This window comes from Corvus brachyrhynchos, unplaced genomic scaffold, assembly GCF_000691975.1.
Source record: "Corvus brachyrhynchos isolate BGI_N302 unplaced genomic scaffold, ASM69197v1 scaffold18, whole genome shotgun sequence".
Classification (NCBI taxonomy): Eukaryota; Metazoa; Chordata; class Aves; order Passeriformes; family Corvidae; genus Corvus; species Corvus brachyrhynchos.
The window spans coordinates 4,480,949-4,502,825 of record NW_008246064.1 but is presented as its reverse complement, the minus strand read 5'-3'; the positions used below and the strand labels follow the sequence as shown (position 1 = coordinate 4,502,825).

Genomic DNA, 21,877 nt, shown 5'->3' with positions numbered 1-21,877 from the left:
CAGACTAAGGACAGCAATTTCCAGTCTTTCTTCTTTAGGGAAAACAGGCTCATTTTGAAGGGATACATCACATCCTAACACTGGAGCATGATTTTAAGAGTAGTGTGAGCTGCTCTGACTGAACTGAAGGAGCTGTTTGCTTTAAAGGGAAGTGTGATCTTTGATGGTGCATTTCTCCCTGCTTCAGGATAAGCAATCTTGGCAGAGTGAGAGGGAGATTTTCAACACTCCTGGCATGAAGCATGAAAACCTTTTGCAATTTATCGCAGCAGAGAAAAGGGGGACAAACCTGGAGACAGAGCTCTGGCTGATCACAGCTTTCCATGACAAGGTAATGTATCATTGCATGTACATTTTGGGAAGGCAGAGAGGGAGCTGGTTGTGATAGAGCAGGATTATAATCCCTGTAATCTATCCAGTCCGTTCCTGGTGGGCCATGGCTCTGTGGCAGCAAAGTGCTCCTGCTCCCCTGCTTCAAAGGCCCTTCCTTTAGCTTTCAAGGCTTTCCTACACAAACAAGGATTAATAAAGGTGGGACTTGGGAAAAAGGCACAAAAGGCCACAGCTCATGTCTATGGTGGTCAACATCTCTTGATGTGCATAGATGAGCATCACAGGAGGCAGATTTCGCAGACCCAACTTGCCCCTTGCAGATGGGCTCCATGTCTGCTTTTGGGGCCTGGGGCACTTCTCCTGTTCCATGGATTGCTTTAGTTACAAAGCATGACTAACTCTGAAAACAAATGGGCAAATCTGGGGTTGAGCCAGCAGTGTTATCCCCCTGTTAAATCCAAGGTCTGCTGAGTCAATCATTGCCACAACCAGCTGATACCATGCATTATCTTCTTGCATGGAAGGCTTTCCCCTTGCTTAGGTTAGATGAATTGCTCTGGTTAAAGATGATATTTCCCTTCCTTACCTCCCTCCCCTTCCCTGGCAGATAAGTAGACATCAGGAGGTCTGTGCTGTCAAGGGCTAAAAACTCATGGATGCTTCTGATTTTTATTTCTTCTTTTTACTTTCACTAGAGATTTTCCCCCCTGTTAAATCAAGGCTCAGATTTCTCAAGCACTCTCTAAATCATTCTCCAAACTGATGAGTTGGCACATCTATCACGTATAGGGGTCTATGACTAAGAACTGACAGTGTCCTGTTCTGCAGGGTTCTCTGACGGATTACCTGAAGGGCAACATTATCAGCTGGAATGAGCTATGCCATGTTGCAGAAACGATGGCCCGTGGCTTGTCCTACCTTCATGAAGATGTCCCCTGGTGCAAAGGTGAAGGACACAAACCTGCCATAGCACACAGGTAAAGCCTCTTTTGTTGACACCCTCTTTGAAATGATGCTGTTGAATGGAGGAGGTTGTGCTTTTAGGAAGTAAAGGCCTTTTAACCCAGCAAATCCTGTGCTAAGACAAGAATTTTTTTCAACCACGTATAAAATGGTGAAGGGCAAGTAAGTGTCTTGCCTGTGGAATAGCACAGTTGGTAGTGGTTGATGGCAAATGTCTGAAGGGCAGAGGCTTCTCTCTTCCATCAACTCTTCCCTTGTGGTGGGAAGGGAATACTGGTCACTGCAGAACTGCTCTTTGAAAGGACTTTGCTTGATAATACCAACACATTATAATCCATGTATTTCTATGGCCATACCAGGAGTTGGACCCTGTTTTTCCATCTTTTAGACTGATAACTCCACTGCGTGTCTTCCCACAGAGCTTTTGATCTGTAAAAAACGTTAAAAAAAAGGTAAAAAGTGGAGAAACTGTGGAAATGCAGGAAATGGCTGCTAGTTATTTTTCCCTGTAGTTTTTTAAGGCCCAAATCATGCCAGGGTGCTTATGAGAGACACCACAGCAGACACCATCCTACCTCTGAGACCTCCTAGCACACGTTTCAAATCACATGGGTGGCAGCACAGTGGGGACAGCAGGAAAGCAGTGGGTTAAACCATCCTCATGATTTAGCCCTTCTCTAAAGTCCCACACTGCTTGCCCTAGACTAAAGCATCTCTTCTGAGTGGTTTGCTCGTGGTAGGGCAGGATGGAGGAGATTTCCAGAAGGGATTTACAGGCTGTAATCCGTGGCCATACTCCTGCGCCACCCACCGCATTTCATCCAGGAGGAACTTAAACCCCACGTCCAGCTGCAGCAATTTGTACCCTCTCTGGCAGGCCTGGCTTCATGTATGGCAAGATAATCCCTGTTTTTGCAAGGGTATCCCTGCCCCCAAAACACCCTACCTCCCCAAACCTGAAAGTTTTGAAGAGCTGGGGGCTGTTGAAAGAACCTGCAGCTGCCTTTGTGCTGCTCCTGGAGCTGACCCCTGTGTCCCTGACATTTGTCCCTGTAGAATAAAGGCAGCGGTTTATAGATGAAAATTCCTGAGGGTGGGGAACAGAGGAAGGCTATAGAAAGGCTTTAAAGCAACAGATCGTGCTCATTAGTGTCCCTGTCCATTTAGCAAGTGATAAAAGCTGGAGAATGCAGCATTTGTGCGAATTTAGCACATACCTAGTGGAGGAGGGATTTCAGGACACAAGGGATTTTCCTCGGATTACTCCACTCCTTTTAATTTTATTTTTGAAAGAGAACACTAAATGCATTTTAAATCTGGGGAGGGGGGCGTGGGGGATGTTTTTGAACTGCTTCCCACAGTGCACATGGATGGAGATGCTGGGGTTGCCAGGTGGAACTCCCCAGTCACTGCTGGGCAGGGGTTCAGCCAACTCCTCTCTGGCCCCCGGCACTACAAGGAGGATTACGGTTATGGAATCACTTGTTGGTGCAAAAGTGCCCCCACGTGGAAGCTGAAAATAAAATCTCCAGTGTCTCAATCGAATTAACTCACCCGTTACTCATAGTCTGTTTGCTCTGTATTCCCTAGTTTGAAGTGCTAGATAGAACAAAAACATTTCTTCTTTTCATGCCACTTTTCTTTGTCAGTGACCATTTTAGGATGGTGCTTATGACGTTATGGGAATTCTCCTTGGCATGGCTTAGATTAATTAGGTCCTTCTCCCTGGCCTGGATACGTTTGCATTGCAACTCAGACTTGCCAGTTCAAGGTGGTTTGTGGAAGGAAGGAAGCAAAGTGTGAAAAAAATGGGGGAATGTATGGAAATAGGGGGAAAAAATGGAATTGCAAAGGGAAATCCCTGCATTGTGTATCAAGATGTAGGAGTTAACTGTTGCATGCCCAAAGGACACTGCAGGTGAGCAACAGCAGCACATGCCCCTTCAGTAATGCTGGTTTACATCTTGTTTCACCTTGGAACCACATCGTCCAGGCAGATTGTCTGATAATTTCTGTATGGTCCTCATCGAGCCACTGCTTTGCAAAAATCTCTTGCACAATCTGTACCACCCTGAGGGCATAATCCCCTAATCCTGAGCGAGCAAAGGCGTTTATCCATGTCGTTAGATGATGGCTGTTTCCTAAGCCTGTGGGGAAACTGCTGTAGCATGGGAGCAGGCAGTCTCTGAGATGACAGGTAGTGGTAAATGCAATTTTTCTGTGTAGTGGAGGGGTACCAATGTCTGGGAGGTTCTGCAAAGCTGTACTGTGGTCCTAGAGGTGATGGAGGCTGGTTTCTGCTGGGGTTCACTGGCTGCAGGATGCCCTCCGAATTCACACCCACTTACCCCATCTTAATCCTCAAGCCAGAAATGCCCATCATGCTGTGCTTAGCTTAGAAAGGATAAATCCTCTCTTATGATATTTTAAGCTCAGAATCAGGGGCTGGGTGGCACAGGATGATTTTTGTTTGCAGTGCTTTGGGCTGATATTCTGGCATCTGAGGCTGCAGAGAGCAGCCCCTTCTCTATGGTCCAGCAGTTCCTCTCTTCACAAAGAATTTTGACAGGTCTCTCTAGTGCAGAACAATCGTATCTGCCCTCATTAATTATTTTGTGCAGGCCTGCAATGTCCTGCAATCAGCAGGGTCACTGAGAGAATTGATGATAGGGAAATTATAATGCTGAGCATACAGGACAATTGCCATCTGCTGTCTAAGGTCTGTAATTTAATTAGATTGCCAAACATTCCTTTTCAGATGAAAACGCAGGAAGCCCAGGGAACAGGGCTTGACTGGTTAGGCATCTTAGTGTGATCTTCCTCCAACCCCCACCCTTCCCAGCCCCTGCAGATTTACCTGAGCTGCCCTGAAATGATCCCTCTGCAGCACAGGCCTGACACAAATATCCCCTTTAAGCACAGACCCACCATCTCTGCTGCAGATTCTTACAACTGCCTGTGAGCTGCCTGCTCGATCCTGACAGCATGTCTGAGTGTGGCCTCACCCCCTTCCCTGCTTGCTTTCCAACCCTCCGAATTCTCCAGGGAAGATCAATCCAGCAATTACAACAAAAGGCTAATAGATGACTATGGCAAAAGTCTGTTGAAGCATGTAATCAGGCTGGAGAGAGTCTCACCAGAATCTGCTGATTTCCAAAAAGACCTAATTCTGTAGATAGGAGCAAACATCCTTACTAGGATAAAGAGTAATCTACTCCCTTAACCTGCCTTGGCTTTGTTGTTGGGAATGAGAAGGGCCCAGATGTGGGGGTCCAGAGCTGGTACTTGGAGCAAGAAATGGCACCTTATATGCAGCTTGCTCTCATCAAAAGAGCCCCTTCAGATCAGATTTATTTTATTTTATTAATTGTATTAATTTATTTTATTAGTTTTATTAATTCACTGTAGAGTTTGGCTGACTCTGTGCTGGTGAGCTCAGGGCTGCTTGGTTGTGCTTTAGGGACAAGGGCAGTGAGGAGAAGCCAAGTTTGTCAGCACTGGCCAAGTTGGGAAGCTGGGGAAGAAAGGAAGAAAGGAGCTGATTTACTGGGAGCTGCTAAGCCTATAGACATACAATGTACTGCAATGTGACTTAGACACATGACATGATAAACCCTTACTTCTTGGCTTGTCCATAGGGACTTCAAGAGTAAAAATGTCTTGCTGAAGAACGACTTGACAGCTGTGCTAGCTGATTTTGGACTGGCTGTACGGTTTGAACCTGGAAAACCTCCAGGGGACACTCATGGACAGGTAATCATTACCTTCAACTTTTTAAAAAGTTGGCCTTGCCCTAGCTCCTCTGGAGTGGGGGCTAATTTGTCTAGATGCATTTAATTCTCTTGGGAAAATAGATTTTTTCCATAAAAACTTGTGCTCAGACGTAAATTCTGGGAGCTGCTTTAATCTGTGTGAGTGGGGAGGATGCTCAAATGCTTCTGACTCATGTGCAGGTGAGGTCCCCCCAGCCCTGGGGTCAGGTGGCTTCCTCCTTCAGACACAGGGCTCATTGACTCTTTATTGTTTTGGTAATAAATATCCATAGAATCATAGAATCACAGAATACCGTGTTGGGAAGGACCTCAAGGATCATCTGGTTCAACATTTCTTGAGCAAAGCAAGGCAAGACAGTCCAGCTGAATCTTAGAAGTGTTTAGTTTTGGAGTCCGCTGCACAGACCACTTCTCTAGGCCCTAACACAAATATTAAAGCTCCTAAATATTAATACTAATACCACAATACAAATATTAATAATCCTAAAATTATTGATTTAATTTTAAGAATTCAGCCAGGCTGGCTGCTTGGGTGACCTTTGGCACAGCTGGCTGTGCACTGTGTAAACAATATACTGCAATTTTATGGGTTCTTAATTTTGTGCCTTTGTGTTGCAGCAAGCAGCCCCTCATTCTGCTCTCATGCCAGGGTACAGCAAGTCCGTCATCCCCTCCTTGTGCCTCCAGGGTTTTCTGAATTCCCATCTCCTGTGCAGCCTCCCTTTTTTACCTTTATCTCAGAAGGAATGAACACTCTTCTGGGTTAGCCTTCCCCAGCTTTCCTCATTTTTGTCATCTTTTTGTGACTTTTCCAGTATTTTGCACGTCTTTTCATATCCTGGCTTCACTCTGCCCCTACTGCCTCAGGTAACAGCAAGAACAGATGAGAATTTCCTTAAAGGAAATTATTAAGGGTGTTTCGATTCCCATGTTCAAAAGGTGGTTTTTCCCTTGTTGTCCTGTCTACTCTCCTACATTATGAGCTATACAAAACATAACAATGGAGGCACTATAATGAGGACTGCATTCCCTCAAAACAAGAGGATGTCTTTTCCAAACCGTGGCAAGCTAGGGCAGGGCAGACTATTCAGGGTTCCTGCTTTACTACTCTTGTGGATGTAGGAGACTTGTTTTACCCAGGGCTGTCAAACCAACACATTTTCCTACCATTCCTACCATTTAGGATATATCAATTTTTCTCCTTGGTTGTTTTTGGTTTGGTGGGGATATTTTTGGGGTTTTTTTATTTGGTTGGGTTTTTTTGGTGGTGGTGGTTGGTTTTTTGTTGTTGTTTTGTTTTGTTTGCTTTTTTTTGTTGTTGTTTTGGTTTTTTGGTTTTTTTGGTTGGTTGGTTGATTGGGCTTTTTGGGGGGGTTGGTGTGTTTTGTTGGTTTTTTTATATCTGTCTATCTATTTGTTTTATGGGGTTTTGGGGGTTTTTTTTGAGTGAAAGAGGACTGACCTCCCAACAATTAGGATAACCAAGTCAGACTTGACCTCGGGGTGTTCTGTGTGTCTCCACAGACAGCATTTTCTAATGCAGGGTTTACTGCTGGAGCAGCATGCAGCAGGATGCAGACCTGAAGTGTGCACTGAATGAGTATCACACACGTAGCCTTGCGCTTTGGCTCTCTCCTTCATGGAGCTTATCTGGACTCGAGTGATCTTAATGAGAACCAGTGTCAGAAGAAACAGCTCCCCTTCGCTTGTTTTTCGAGCGAGGTGCACCTTCAGCAGCAGTGGCCTCCAGGCTAATGAAACTAGCTGTCACTCACCTCCAACCAGCAGAGGCTGAGGGGCCCAAATGCAGCGTAACTTGAGCTGTGTTTTTTCTCTGTAGGTGGGAACAAGGAGGTACATGGCTCCCGAAGTGTTAGAGGGAGCAATCAACTTCCAACGAGACGCCTTCCTGAGAATAGACATGTATGCAATGGGACTGGTGTTGTGGGAGCTAGTCTCCAGATGCAGAGCAGTTGATGGTAAGAATAAAGATCTTCTCTTCCCTGGGGAGGGCTCTGCTTCAATATGGTTTAGTGGTCCAAAGAATGGATCTGTCTCTGTTTAAAAAAAAAAATATAACCAATGATGTATTTTTATTAAAAGCAGTTAACCTGTTTTTCATTTGGTTTTTTTACATAAGGTCTGTAGATAGTAACCTTTTTAAGTGCCGAAGTCTCAAAGTGCTTTTTACTATGTTGGTTACCTTGCAAATTTCTGAGAATTGAGAGGGAGAATGTGGTCCCTACAGTATGGGTGTCCTTTAGACCTGAGCCTGCTCTGTGCTGCTCTCGTGGCACTCTGCATTCCTGCCTGTGACCAGGGCATGCCTTGGGCTCCAGAGAAGAGTCACACAGCCAGCTTGGCTGTCACCTCACTTATGCAGGGCAGTGGGGTAGCCTGAATGGAAAGCACCTTAGTGAAATAGCAGGAACACAGGGCTGGAAGGATCTTCCTGGGTCAGCAAGCCCATTTCCCTGGCACTCAGCATCCCTGCCTGTGACCAGGGCATGCCTTGGGCTCCAGAGAAGAGTCACACAGCCAGCTTGGCTGTCACCTCACTTATGCAGGGCAGTGGGGTAGCCTGAATGGAAAGCACCTTAGTGAAATAGCAGGAACACAGGGCTGGAAGGATCTTCCTGGGTCAGCAAGCCCATTTCCCTGCTATCATAAGTCATTAGTTATTGACCTTTGACTTTTGCTGATCAAGCCCTCTCTCAGCAGTGGGCTAGGTTCATTGTTTCATTTACAGCTTTGGAGGATCTCACTTTCTCCTGAAGGATCCAAAATTATGAACTTAATGGTGTCTCCTTTCTCCTTTTTTTTAATACTAAAATTATACTGAAAAGTGGGGCACCTTTTCTGTCCAGTTAGGACATCTGTCCTTTAGTGACCATGTGCAGGACAGGGAAGCAATCATGTCATTGTAGTAGCTCCAAGGCTGCTTCCTCCAACTTTTTTCTTCTTGTATAGATATGGGTGCTCTGAATATCAAGTTCATAAAACAACAGCACCTCACCTAGACTTGAAATGTTTTTGTTAGCATTACAGTAGGACTGAAGAGCTCGATTATAATTAAAATTCCTCCCGTAAGTATGTGGTAACAGAAGGTCTCTTCTTCAAAAATGTACAGTGTAACCAGGTGAAATGCTGGAGAAGCAGGGAGCTAGGAGCACAGTAGGGTAAAACAGTGGTACACAGATCATTCATGTAGGAATTGCCCTTCTCTGTTGAGGTCCCTCAAATATCCACTTTCATTTCTCCTGTCATGTTTGGGATTTCCTGCCAATTCAGGCATCTGAGATACCCCAGGTGACACACACAGCACCACTGAATCAGAGGGAAGGCTTCCTTTGGGATGACAGGGGGTTACACTGAGCCTCATCTGCACTTCCAGCTCAGAAGTGATGTTGTGTAAACAGCACATTTAGCTTGGAGATCACCAGTACAGCTCTTCTTAGCCTGGGTTCCTCTTGGAGGAAAAGGAAAGTCATAAGTGACCCTGTGCCATGCATTGGAGCAAGTGTTTCAGTTTGGTTTAGTGATTGCCATTGAGTAGACAAGAATAATGATAAGCTGGTTTAGTGATTTCATTCTTTAGAGTACTTAAATATCGTGTTGTTGGTGTCACAATTCATGACCAGATGAAGTGGTCAGCTCTTTTATTTTAGTCTGGAAAGACCCTCTTGAAATATCTCTGCTCTGGAAAGAGGTCACTTTTTGCTACTGAGAAACCATAAGTGATGCTTTGGAGCACTGTGAGAAGCCCATCAGTTAAGCTGGGCTGCTCTTTCTGAGAAAGCATCTATGCATTGCCAAAAGCCAAATGATGTTTCAATAAGCAGAAGTTATTGCTATCATCCAGCATCTGCACTGATACTCATAACAGTTGTCTCATTCCCATGGCCCTGGGCAGTTCACAGCCATAACTGGTATAACTAAAGCATTCAGAAATCATTTTACACTTTGGAGCTGGTACTTGGGACAAGTGCATCTGGCTCCAGCGTGTCAGGGCTGACTCAAAGCTATGAACAAGCCAGATCACAAAGCAAGAAATTATAAGTGTTGTATATGCTTGACCTTGCTAGTCAGTGCTAAAATGAAATTATGCTCATGCTGCAACCTTTGTCTAGGTTATTGTGTGTTGAATTGTTGTGTTAAAATGTGGGGAGGATGGGTTGATCTGCTCTTTCTATTAAAATAAATCCCGGACTACCTGGCAAACTTTCTCAAGGAAATTGCGGGATCCGGAGGTCCGGCTGAGGGTTTGGATTCGTAACTCAATGAGGTGGAAAATGCATGGCCAGACAGGCAACAGGGACAGAAAAGACCATTGTGCAGGAGGAATGTAAATCACATTTGTCTGCAGTGACAGGTGAACGCCAGGCTTTGTTGCAGTGGGTTGAGGTTGCTCTGGAGCTGCAGCTCACTCATGCGTGGGGAGGCCGTGGCTCTGCAGAGGCCATTTCTACCCTAACCTGATTCTCTGTGCACACCATAGGTCCAGTGGATGAATACATGCTGCCTTTTGAAGAAGAAATAGGTCAGCACCCATCCCTTGAGGACCTGCAAGAAGTGGTGGTTCACAAGAAGATGCGCCCCGTGTTCAAGGATCACTGGCTAAAACATCCTGTACGTCCCTGCTGGTTAACAGTGGAAAATATTTTCCTGTGTGATGGGTTATGCATTCCCAGTGTTAGAGTCAGCTCTGGGGAATGAGGGGTTGCTCAACACCTTTGTGCTCCCTTTTCTGTTTATCTCTTGTGTTTAGAGACTAAACAAGCTGAATAATTAGCTAGTGCTGAATGTGGAGCATGTGGTGCTTTAGTAGGACTCCCTTAATATGGTGAAAGAATGGAAAATAAAGTCCTTTCATTAAGAAAAAGAAAATGATCCATGCTATTGGAGACACACTCCTCACAAAGCGAGATACCATGCAAGACTTGGAGCAGTTTATGGAGGAAAAATTAATTAGATATGAAAGCAAGCAGACAATGAAGCAAAATGCAGCGTGGGTTTCCCAGAGGTAGTTAATTTCAGGCTCAAGTTTTTAATAAAAGAGCTGATTTTTCTTAGATCGGGAAGGTGAGAGATGATGGTATCTCACTGGCCTTCAGTAAGAAGTCAAATGCCTCTATTTTGACCAAACTGCTACAGATTTGGTTAGACTCAGGTGTACTAACTCATTTCCCATGAGTTAGGGAGAGCTGTGGACTGCAGAAAAAGATGAGTGTTCCACTTCCAATGAGAGTTCAAATAAGAGCTGTGTTCTTCAAGCACTGATGAATTCAGTTATTTTGGGGATATCGAGAGAAGTGATTGCAAACAAAGCAAATGGTTTCATCGTAACTGGTACAGTGCTGCCAGCTCTCACAATTTTATCATGGGAATCACAATACTTGTTGTCTTTTAAAGCTCTAACTGCTAAATCTTGGGATTTATTTTGATATTAAAAAAAGCACTTTTGGGGCTGGATGCAGCCCAGCCTTAGAAAGCAGATGCTTAAAAAAACCATGAAAACACATATTTTAAGTAGTCCTTAAAGCTTATGTATGTGATGGTAATTGGCATACTGTGGAAAAAGTACTTGTAGGGTTTTTTTAGAGCATGGGCTGTGTTCAGTGGACCTTCCCACCCCCTGACAAGGTGGTGTCCATGATGCCTTAAAGATCTAGAAATAAAACAACACATTTTCGAGACAACATTAGTATAGGAGGTGATATAAAAACTAGTCTTTAATTGGAGGCTGACAGGGGCAGATATGGAAAAATACCCACTCCACACAGGGCGAATAGTTTTATAAGTTTAGCAAATCAGCAAAATTGACAAGGATCCCCAATTAGAAACACAGGTGGTGAGGTAATTCCCCCTCTCGGTTCAACCTCTTCTGGAGCCTCCCATTGGTACCAGTGTACTTTGTTTATGAGAAAATGTCTTGGGAGTGTAGCTGATCCTTGGTTCCCAGGAGAAAGCAAGATAGGACAGAAGCCTTTGGAATGTGTTTTATCTTTCTGCCTATCAGGATGGGAAAAGTACTGGAGCTAGCCAGGAACTATAACTATACAACAACAGCCTACAGAGCTACGAATATATATGAAGGAAATATAAAAGCAAAAGTCATTTTGGCATCACCCAGAGCAGGTGACATTGCTGAAGGCGTTTTCTCCCCGTTGCTGTCTGCAGGGCCTGGCGCAGCTCTGCGTGACCATCGAAGAGTGCTGGGACCACGACGCGGAGGCGCGGCTCTCGGCGGGCTGCGTCGAGGAGCGCATCGCGCAGATCCGCAAATCCGTCAACGGCACTACCTCGGACTGCCTCGTCTCCATCGTGACGTCTGTCACCAACGTGGACTTGCCACCCAAAGAGTCTAGTATCTGAGTCCTGGGTCCTGGTTCACTTTTGTCTTTCCAGACCCAGTGGATTTAAAAAAAAAAAAAACAAAGAAAAAAAAAAAAACGACAAGAAAAAAGTTTTAAAAAAAAACCATACAAAAAAAAACAAAATCACAAAAATTCAACAAACCCATGAATGCAGCTGCTATTTTATCTTGACTTTTTATTATTATTGTTATTATTATTATTATTATTTTTTTGGATTGGATCAATTTTACCAGCACATTGCTCTACTGTATTAAAAAAAATGGACATTTCAGCAAGCATTCAGGTGCCGACTAATGAATGCAGAAAAGGTGCAGGTACCTCAGAACCTCAACAAACTCACTTCAGTTGTTTTTATTTTATTCAGTTTTCTGGGTTTCTCTTTATCAGTCTGTCTTCTGAGCGGAGCATCTGTGACATAAGCTTCTGTGACATACAGGAAAACCACCTACCACCTTCAAAAACGCAATGCTGCAAACTGTGGAGGAAACTTAAGACTGTTATATAAAGAATACACCTTCCTCAAAAGCATTTTTTCCCCATTTTGGTTTTGGGTTCAGTTTCTTTCTTATTTTTTTTTTTTTATTTTTTTGGAAGTGAGCTTCAGAAAAAAACAGCAGATGTGTCTTTTACGGATCTAACGGGTGTCATTGTAACATGGAAAAAAAAAAGTAACTGGGCAGAGAATGTTAATTCTTGATGGTAGAATTGAAGGGGCAAGCGTAGAATAGGGGTGGGGAGAGTGACGTTGGACTTGGCAGCATTCGGGGAAACATCATTTGCTATGGAGCTACTTCTCAGGTAACCATTAGAGGAGGGGAAGGACATTTCTGGGCAGAGTATTTACGGCTGCAGAGCATGGAGAAAGCGGAATTAAAGAGGCAGTGGTTGGAAGAAAGGCACTTGTTTCTTCCTCCAGAGTCTGGGTTTGGGCGGTAAAAGAACAAAGCAGGACTATAACTTTTATTTTTCAATTCCAGATAGTATTAGGAAAATGCTTTTAAGCAATGTCATCAGGACAGGTGGGGAAGTGTGATTTCAGAAGCACTTTGGTAAAATACTGAAAGATGGGAAAATTTGTGCATCTTGTTTCAAGTGTGAGTCAGTCGAGGAAATTTGGCCTTGGGTTGCTTATCTGTCAACCCAAACTAATGGTGCAGACGGTGGAAAGAGGAAAAGGGTGAAAAGTGGGTATATATTTTTTCTTCTTTATTAATTTGAGGTTGGGAGAGTGAAAACACCTGAATGGTGGCAGCTGGCTCCTGTAGCATCCGAGAAGCCTGAGAGCTGCCTGGCTGCAGCAGTGATTCCCACAGCACCTCTCCCACTGGTTTCTTTGACCCTGCTTTCTCCTTACTCTGTGATGAAACTCTTTTGTCTTAAAATGGTGCATATTCTACAATACCGTTACTCTTATTATGCCATAAACTTGCTCTAGTCAGTGAATGTTCCTAATGCTGCTGATTCAACATTGAAATATTTTTTTAATTTGCAAAACATGCAATGTTTAAAAAAAAAAACCTTAAAAAAAAAAAGCAAACACAAAACATACACACACACGTTACGTGGCTTCCGAGGTTTAAACTGAAAAAAAATTAAAAACTTCACGACCACAGACCACCTCAAACCAGAAATACCTCAGAATTTTCTACTTGTATGAGTTTTATTATATATTTTGTTAGTTGTGTTGTCTTGTAGTAAGTATATTTTAATGTAAGTTGGCTTTTATGACAAGGGAGTTTTAAAAAAAGAAAAAAAAGAAAAAAAGTTCCAAAATCTTTTAGGAAGTGCTACCATTTTTTTTGTTGTTTTGTTTAATAAAGCACCATTGTAAATAACTGTATACAGTTGTAGAATAACTGCCTATATAAGGTACCTGGGCATTATTCACTCTTATTTGTGAAGGCTGTTTCCATGCTGTATTTTTTTTTTTTTTGGTCTGTTTTAGTGAAAGGACAGTACATCTTTTTTTTCTTTTTCTTTTCTTTTTTTTAATTTTTTTTTTCTTTTTCTTACTTTGAATATAACATGAATTCTGTGTCTTGCTAGACTGACAAAGTTATGTCCATTGGATGGCCAGATCTTCTAAATTTTTCTTTGTGTTAAGCCAAAATGCAGTCCTAAACTAATCACCCTGTAATGAAAATGTAAAAAGTCTGTATTATGTAAATGAATTGGACTTCTCTACACTGCCAAATTATCAGTGTGCACCCTTGCACAGATATAATTTATTAAGCAAATGAAACCGCTAATTGGAGAAAATATTAAAAAAAATTGAAATATATTTCTTGAAAAGTATAGCTTTAAAACCTAGAGGTCACAAATGAGGACATGGTCCTTTATCTTGAAGAGACATTAAGAGAATTGCCTTAATTTGTCTATCTGAATAAAGTCTTAACCTATTCTTTCAAGTTACTGAATGTATATTGCATATTAGTATGTACACACATGTAACTGTGTTTCCGTGTGTAGGTTTGAAAGTTTCTGTTTCTTGATGTGCTTCTGTTGAGAAAACCTTGACAAAACCAGACAGAACGATACCATTTTGACCCAGCCAATGTCCCCGGTGGCCGTTGGCACCTTTGGGCCTGATGCTGCAACATACCTATGCTTAGCATTGAGGGTGTAGGTAGCTCTTCTGGTGTCATGACATTAGGCACTCACTTAATGTTAAGTGTGGTTGTAAATGTTTGCAGGATCAGTATTTTTCATGTTTAATACATTTCTGCACTGAGATTTATATGAAAATGTGACTATGTTTTAGAAGTGAAGTGATGTAAGCGTTGGGGTGGAGTGTAGAGCAGTTAAGATTGAGTGAATACTTGTTTCGAGGTGGGCTTGCTCCCTTTTCCCCGGGAATGGGAGCCAGTTCCTATTGCTGCAGAAAGAAAAAAGCTGTACTGTCTTTTAACTGTTAATATCTGTTTGCTCTTCTGGATTTTTTCCTTCAGCATTACGTATTATAGCTAAAACAGGCTTATTACAGCAGTTGCTTTTTTATCCTGATTTCTTTAAGAAGCTTTAAAGTATTTATTGAAAGTGCCATATGATTTTAATAGCCTATTAAACAGTGTCTGAAATCTTCTCTTTTGAGAAAGCATAACACAAATTCTCACATGTAGCTTTTCTTACTGCGGGGAACTGCACGACCGTACAAACCTTGACCGAATGTTGATTGTAAAGTGCTACATCTTCCTGGTGTAATGGTTCCTTATAGATCATCTTGTCAACAGGATTCAGAAACTGATTTGAAAAAGAATTTCCAAATTGGGTGTGTGCTGGGTAACAAGTTTTATGTGTATATAGGTACGTGTGTCTTGCTATTGCAGCAGAGAAGGAAATCCTGAACTTTTAATTTGTACCAATTTGGCTAAAGCTGTTTTCTAAACTGGCACTTATTTATTTTATGAACAAAGACAAGCTCTGATTAACTTGTTGGTCTTTCAACAGTTGATCTGTCAAGCAAGTAGTTCCCTCACCTCTAATCCGTTTGAACTCTCATTGACAACATGATTTTGGTTCTGTTTGGTACTGCAGAGGCTTTTTCCAAGTCAGGAATTGGGCACATCCATAGGTGTAGCTGTCATAAGCAACTGCAGCTCTTTTCCTCTAAACACTCCCTTGAATATGATGGTGACAACACCTCTTATGCTGCTTCCCAAGCACTAAATTCCACCTCCCATTCAGACTTAGAGGAAGCAGCTCTTCAAAAATTTGGCTGCAGAATTTTATTGGTGATCTCCCTGTCTCGTATGGAAGTTCTCAGGTGAACATTAGCATTGAATATCCTGAGGAAAAATTCTCCTTGACTTTAAGAGCCAGGATTCCCCATCTCTCTGGTGTAACTCCCTTTTATGAATTTATTGCACTGGCTGGGCTGGTTTCCTGGGTGGAGAAAGTTTGAGTTCACATTTTTAAACTGGACGTACCACAGGAACTAGAACTGGGGAGTTTTTTTAAGATGGTAGAGCAGTGACTTGCTGATGAAATTGCATTAGTACAGTAAGGCTGGAAATTGTATGTGGCTTATATTAAAATATATGTGCATATTATAAGAGATGGTTATAAACCAGCCTAATCATCAGTTAAGTAGTACCAGGCCTATTCATTATGATTAAGGATTTTAGATGGTCCTGATGATTAAGAAATCTCTAAGACAAAAGAAACTCACTTTTTATTCTGCCTCGTTCTTCAGGCGAAATTCTCTTACAGAATATCCAGTGCTACACAGTTACACCTATGGAAGTGCCGAGGTCTTTGTTTTGAAGAGAAGGTCTGTGAGTGCCCCCCAGTAATTCCCATGCATTTTCCTTGGGTCTCCTAACTCCCTGCTGTTCCCACTTGAAGTCAGTGGTTTCAGTGGAAGCAGATATTTCCAGGCTGGCTGGGTCAGGCCTGGCCATTAGGAATCCTGATCCCCCTTAACATCGTAGCAGTGAAACCGGAGAACACACGTTTTATTCCTCTTGTACTACTTTCTAGGCAGACTGTCAGAGCTTGCCCTGTTTTGCAGGGAAAAGGTCTGGTTTCATTTAGTCTGGAAGGAACTTGTACTGCAGAGGAAGGTGCTGGGTGATAAGGTGTGACAGTGCTGTTTTTGCAGTCCTCTTCAAGCCACACTCCACTTGGGAAGTTGCTAAGCAGGAATTGTCCCGCAAACTTTTATCACTTTTACATACAGGATATTGTTTGGTAACATTGTAAATAAAATAGACTATATAATAGAGGAAAATAAGGACATTTTGACTTTTTTACTTTTGGAAAAATATATATATATTTTAGTTACATATACAAACAAAAATTCTACATTGTGTGAGAATTCTTTTATACCACAGATTATTTTTGTAATGTCTAATATGTTTCTGCAGGGAAAAGGGAGAAAGGTCTGTGTATGCACAGCAAATAAATAAAGAAATATATATATAATGTTTAAATTAAGTGTGCACTACATCAAAGTCTAGAGGATAGAACAAGTGTAGCCTGAAAACAGTTTGAGGAGCAAGTTTGGATGTACTTGGACATGCTTTGAGGATGGCACTGAGTATATGTTTAGGTTATCTTGCATGTCACATCCCTTCTGCTAAAGATGCTCATTGCTTTTCTACGGCCATCTTCAGTTAACTCGGGAGGAGTTTTTTCATGTGTTCATGCGAGTATCCATGTGTGGGCAGTGTGTCTTTTGGCATATGCTGTGGTGCTGCAGTGAGTTGTGAAGTCAGGGTGTAAAGAATTTACTGAGGCCAAATAGCCAGGCTGATCTCGCTCGCTGCTGTATCCGTTCACAGCAGCTGTGTCTGCTGCATTGACAATATGATCTGTAAGGAGCTGTTACCAGTGGAGTCCTGATAAAACCAGTTCCTAGAAATTCCTTCTCTCTGAAGTGACACAACTAATCATGCTTCACCACAACACACAGATACGTGCTCTGTATTCCCAAAATCAGATTTAACAGTCTGCATCGGAGGCACTAAAAAAAAGGAGCACTGTCATGTCCAAAGTCTTACTAAGCGAAAGAGCTTTCCAAATCTGTGTAACCAATCCAAGGTATTCTAAAAATATTAAAGAAAATTAATAAAAAAGTATGTGGGGAGTTTAACCTAATTTTCCATTGGACTTAAAATTCACTTCAGTCTTTTTAGTCCTCTCAACCATGATAGCACAGTGTCAGTGGGTGAGAGGTACTGAAGAAAGCTTTAAACCAAACAGCACATGGCACTGCCTTGGAGCTGGTTTGACAGTGTGCCTTCTGCAATTAGTGCTCACTAGTTCAAGCAGGCTCCTGCAATTGCCGAGTCCCTCAGCTGTGTTCTGGTGAAGTCCTGGCCCTGTGGAAACCAGTGAGAGATTTTCTATCCAATCCTGTGTGACCACGAGTGTGTGTGTGTGTTCCTGGAACATTTTCTAAGCACACCTGGTCTCTTATTTACATGAGACTTCCCTTTTCATGACTCGTTCTTAGGGTGATGCTCAGTTCCCTGACTGAAGTAGTAGCCTACGGAATAAGCAGTAATGCTTTTTGTCAGGACACGTCCACAGAAAGAGGTCATACTTGTGTTATGTCCATCCAGCTGTTCTGAAATGTAATGCTATTCTGTTGTGCCTTTATTTTTCCATGCAAAAGCAACTGCTGTAAGCTTTCTTTTTGTTTATTTTTTTTTTTATTTCTGTCTGAAAAAAACACTTTTCATTGCCCAGCTGTTATTTCTGGATGCAGTCTGTGATCCAGGTATTTCAAGAACCAATTACCTCAAACCTCATGTTAAACAGTGTTGCTATCTGGATTCTCCTTGATACTACAATATTGTAACATACACAAACAAACAGGAACTTTGCTCTATATTGGTGTTTATATATATGTATCATATACATATATACATGTATATATATGATACATATATGTAAATGAAAAGTGATCCCCAAGGACTGAAGGAAAAAGCAAAACTTATTTTGTATTCCAACATTGAAACCAAAAGGGCTTTTCTGAAGCTCTATAATGGCATTGTGCTGGATATCTAGAAAGAAAAAGTGTTTTCTGAAAAGTGCTTCCTTTGTTAGCCTTTTATTTCAGTATTTTAATGGGGCAGATGATGTGAATAAAACACTGCTTCTGCATTTTTGGCCCATTTTGAAGCAGAAGCCTCTTAATCTTTCCAGTCATTAAAAACCCCAAAACTCAGTTTATAACATTCCAATAAGGTTGGTATTGCAAAACTAAAACGTTCTAGGAAAATTTCATGGCTTCTGTTTTTGTGACAAGGAAGGCCATACTTCATTCAATTTTCCAGTGTTTTGAGGAACTGAAGTTTAACCAGTAACCATCCTAGTGAATTAAAATCCTAATTCAGTAGTCACTGGCATCTCTGCATTGCCACCTCTGTAAAAACACCAAAATAAACCACAAAAAACAACTGAAACCAAAAATCTGGCCATGACAGAGGAGGAGATTGGAGCATCTCATAGGCTTGGAAAGTGGACTTAGCACCAGAGCAACTTTGTGGATAACAAAAAACGTGTTGGCAAGACCTAGAACCTGTCTGGCCCTTTCCTTTTTCCAAATACCTACTCCCAAGAACCAGCTCATAAAATCAGACCTTCAACTACAGCAACTTCTTAACAGTACTTTGCTGAAGAGAATTCTGTTCAGGCTATATTTTTTTGGGGAAAAAATATAAGTTAGACCATTTTTTAAATCACCATTTTATTGTATGTGATCCCCTCCCAAATGTCTGTTTTTTAAAAAAATATATCCATGTAGTCTGGATTTTAGTCTGTATTTTACTTGGACAGCATAGTAGCTTTTCCTGTCCAAATACTAATGAATTTACTATTACTAGTAATTCATTTAATTACTGGTAATGAATGGATAGTAATTAATTTACTGTTTCTAAAGGAAGAGTACAAGATATTTCCCTTTCCCCATATTTTTCTTGGCTGCCTAATGTTTCTATGGCTATTGATGGTTGATGATTATTATCTTTGGTAAATCAAAGTACTAAAATCTCCCAGGAGGAGGTGTTTTGCAATGCTGCTGGCCTTCCAATGGAATAACTATAATGCAAAAATCAATCTATTAGTGGGTGAGGATTGAAGGAGGTGGTTACTGCAAACTAAGCAACATTTTTGGCCTCAATTATATGCCATAAGCCCGCACAATGCCATTGTCAATCTGTTCAAACTATCTGCTTATGAATTCTGCATGATCCTCATGATAGAGTTGAAAGCCTGATCTTTGACCTGTTAATATTTTCACATTCGTCCTTAAGTTTGACAAATTTTGTACTGTAAAGTTGACTTAAGTACAGTTCGATGTCAATTCTTGTGGAAAGAGCTTTCTGCATGTAACATTAGATGCATACAGTTAAACAACACAGCATAGTACAAAAACTCATAAGAAAATGTTTTGACACCAGCAGGAAGAAATCTCACCCTAACCATTTGTCATTTTAAAACCATCTTATTGTAAATTTTACCAGCTACTTCTAAATTTGTGCTTTATTTAAAGAAATAAAATAAAAATCCTAAGACTTGTCTAGCGTAGTGAAATATGTGTATATCAGTTTTAGGATAAATAGCTAAGTCTTATTACGCTGTGTTACTTAACTTGTATATATAGAATATACATAAGAGTTTGCAGTAACCTGTTTCTCCAGGATTTCCAGTTGGAATGGATTTAAACTCAAACTATGAGATTAAATGATTTAGAAGATTGCAGAATAAACTGAGTGTAAATTACAGGAAGCTCTATCAGATGGTGAAATAATTTTTAAAGAGTCTCTTGGTCCTTGGCTCAAATTCACTAAGTACTGTTTGTATACCAAGATATGTGAAATGTAAATGTTGTAGGTTATATTTCACTCTTGTAGCTATAAAAATGTAGAACAGAGATAGCTTGTACTACTGAGTTAACAAAAGTTATTCTAAAGTATCCTGTTAAAGAAAAAAGTATACAGAGAGTTAAGCTCGTTGCTGTAACCCCTTTTGGATTGAAGTGTGCTGATTTTTTTTATATATGTACATTTTATATATATACATTCTGCAGAAGTATACATATATAAAATGTATGTATAAAATGGCCTAATGCAGACATCCATTGTATTGCAGTTATGAAATGAAGACATTTTGGAAAGAACATTGTATCATAGTTCATGAATTTGCAGTGGATCTTTGTTCCTTTTTACTGTGGTATTTTAGAAATGAGTCTCAAGTTTGAAATTAGATCTGCCAAGTTGGAGTTTTGCTGCTTCAGCTTTGCACTGGGTGTCCGAATAAACCAGTATGAATGTAGTATTTGCCCTGTGTGAAGCAGCTACACCCCAACAAATAGGAGGAAAAAACCTAGAAAGAACTATTTCAAGTTTATCTTTTTGTATATGAAAATAAACAGTAAATTACAAATAACTGTTTCCCTCGTTGGTGTGACATTAAAACTCATTGTTATTTTATTGTCTTTGGCATCTAGCAGGAGGATTTCCTTCTTCTTAGATGAATGTTTTTGGTGTTTCAATGGCATTTCTGCTACACAAAATCCCTGAAAAGTCCCTCCAGAGGCATAGCTGAGGCCTGCCTCTACTACCCATCCCTCGCAAACACCTCCAGAGAGAAGAGGGAATTAGCTCAAATTCACAAAATCATAGAATGGTTGGAGTTGGAAGAGATTTTAAAAATCATCCATTTCCAGCTCCCCTGCCAAGGGACACCTTCCACCATCCCACGTTACTCCAAGCCCCATCCAACCTGGCCTTGAACACCTCCAGAGATGGGACATCCACAACATCTTGGGGCAACTTGTGTCCTTTCGTTATTGTTATTTTTTTTATTATTTAGCTGCTTATTATTTAACTGCCCTTTCGAGTGTGTTACCTCTTGTAACGCTGCTTATCACTCCTAGCAAAGAACCATTCACACAGGGCAATATGTGCATGTTAAGCTGTATCAATACAGTCCAGCAACGTAGCTGCAACTGCCAGAAGCCAAAGGCACGGGAACTTGTCCAGGAAAAAGATTAAAAAAAAAAAAAGAGGGGGGAAAAAAAAAAAAAAGCCTGAGTTCCCTGTACTCATAGCACCACACTGAGGTCTATAATCCTCACATGAGGTATGAAGATGCCCTCAGCCACACACTGAAGCATGGCCAGAGCTCTCCAGGAAAGCTGCCTGCAGTAAAGTGATGGTATGGCCATGCTATCCTCATGTTCTGGTGTTTGCCATTGCTAAACTGATCCTTTTTTGCAGAAAAAAAATGCCTCTGGCTTGGTGCTGGGTTGGAAATGCTTAGTGTGGGCAGATACGAGGCAAATATGAACATTAGCAAGTATTTGGGAGGGAAAAATAGTAATAATCAGGCTGGTGGTTTTCCTGAAAAGAAATCCAATATAACATCATCCTATGTTGCCTAAAGCCAACTCCATACCACAGTTTTCTTGTTCAGCCTGGGGAAGAGAAGGCTCTGGAGAGATCTTACAGTGACCTTCCATAAGACTTAAAGGGGACTTGTAAGAAAGATGCTCCTCATCCTGTCTCTGGGCATCACTGAAAAGAGTCCAGCACTGTCCTCTTGGCACCCACCTTTGGAATATCTATATGTATTAATGAGATCCCCTCTCAGACCTCTCTAGACTGAACAGACCCATCTTCCGCAGTCTCTCCTGATAAGGGAGATGAGCTTTTCTTCTGCAGCTAAAGACTTCAAAGGTCCTTTCTGACCCAAACCATTCTATGGTCTTGTAATTCAATAATCCTTTGCGCTTGGAGCCCAGGGTGGTCGCCCCCGGCCAAGCTGGATGGGAGCAGTTTGGCCGCCCCTTCCGGGACTGTCCCTGCAGTCCCCGTGAGGGGACTCAGTCTTTATTTTTCCACAGCTATCGGGCAAATCCGCCGGGCTCCATTCCCCTCATGCCGCGTCCCCTCACGCCGCGTCCCCGCGCTGAGGCGATGC

At 41.7% G+C, this 21,877-nt stretch overlaps 1 protein-coding gene across 2 annotated transcripts in view; it reads left to right on the top strand.

The window, feature by feature from the left end:
• The window catches only part of ACVR2B (activin A receptor type 2B), a 105,494-nt gene extending 85,153 nt beyond the window's left edge, over positions 1–20,341 (top strand). For both annotated transcript variants that reach the window (XM_008643127.2, XM_017746763.1), the window contains exons 6-11: positions 188–331; positions 1,162–1,310; positions 4,935–5,049; positions 6,910–7,048; positions 9,568–9,698; positions 11,250–20,341. In XM_008643127.2, coding sequence (XP_008641349.1) covers positions 188–331; positions 1,162–1,310; positions 4,935–5,049; positions 6,910–7,048; positions 9,568–9,698; positions 11,250–11,444 — 873 coding nt within the window. In that variant the 3' untranslated portion in view covers positions 11,445–20,341. The remainder of the gene's footprint in view (positions 1–187; positions 332–1,161; positions 1,311–4,934; positions 5,050–6,909; positions 7,049–9,567; positions 9,699–11,249) is intronic.
• The last annotated feature ends 1,536 nt before the right edge of the window (positions 20,342–21,877 follow it).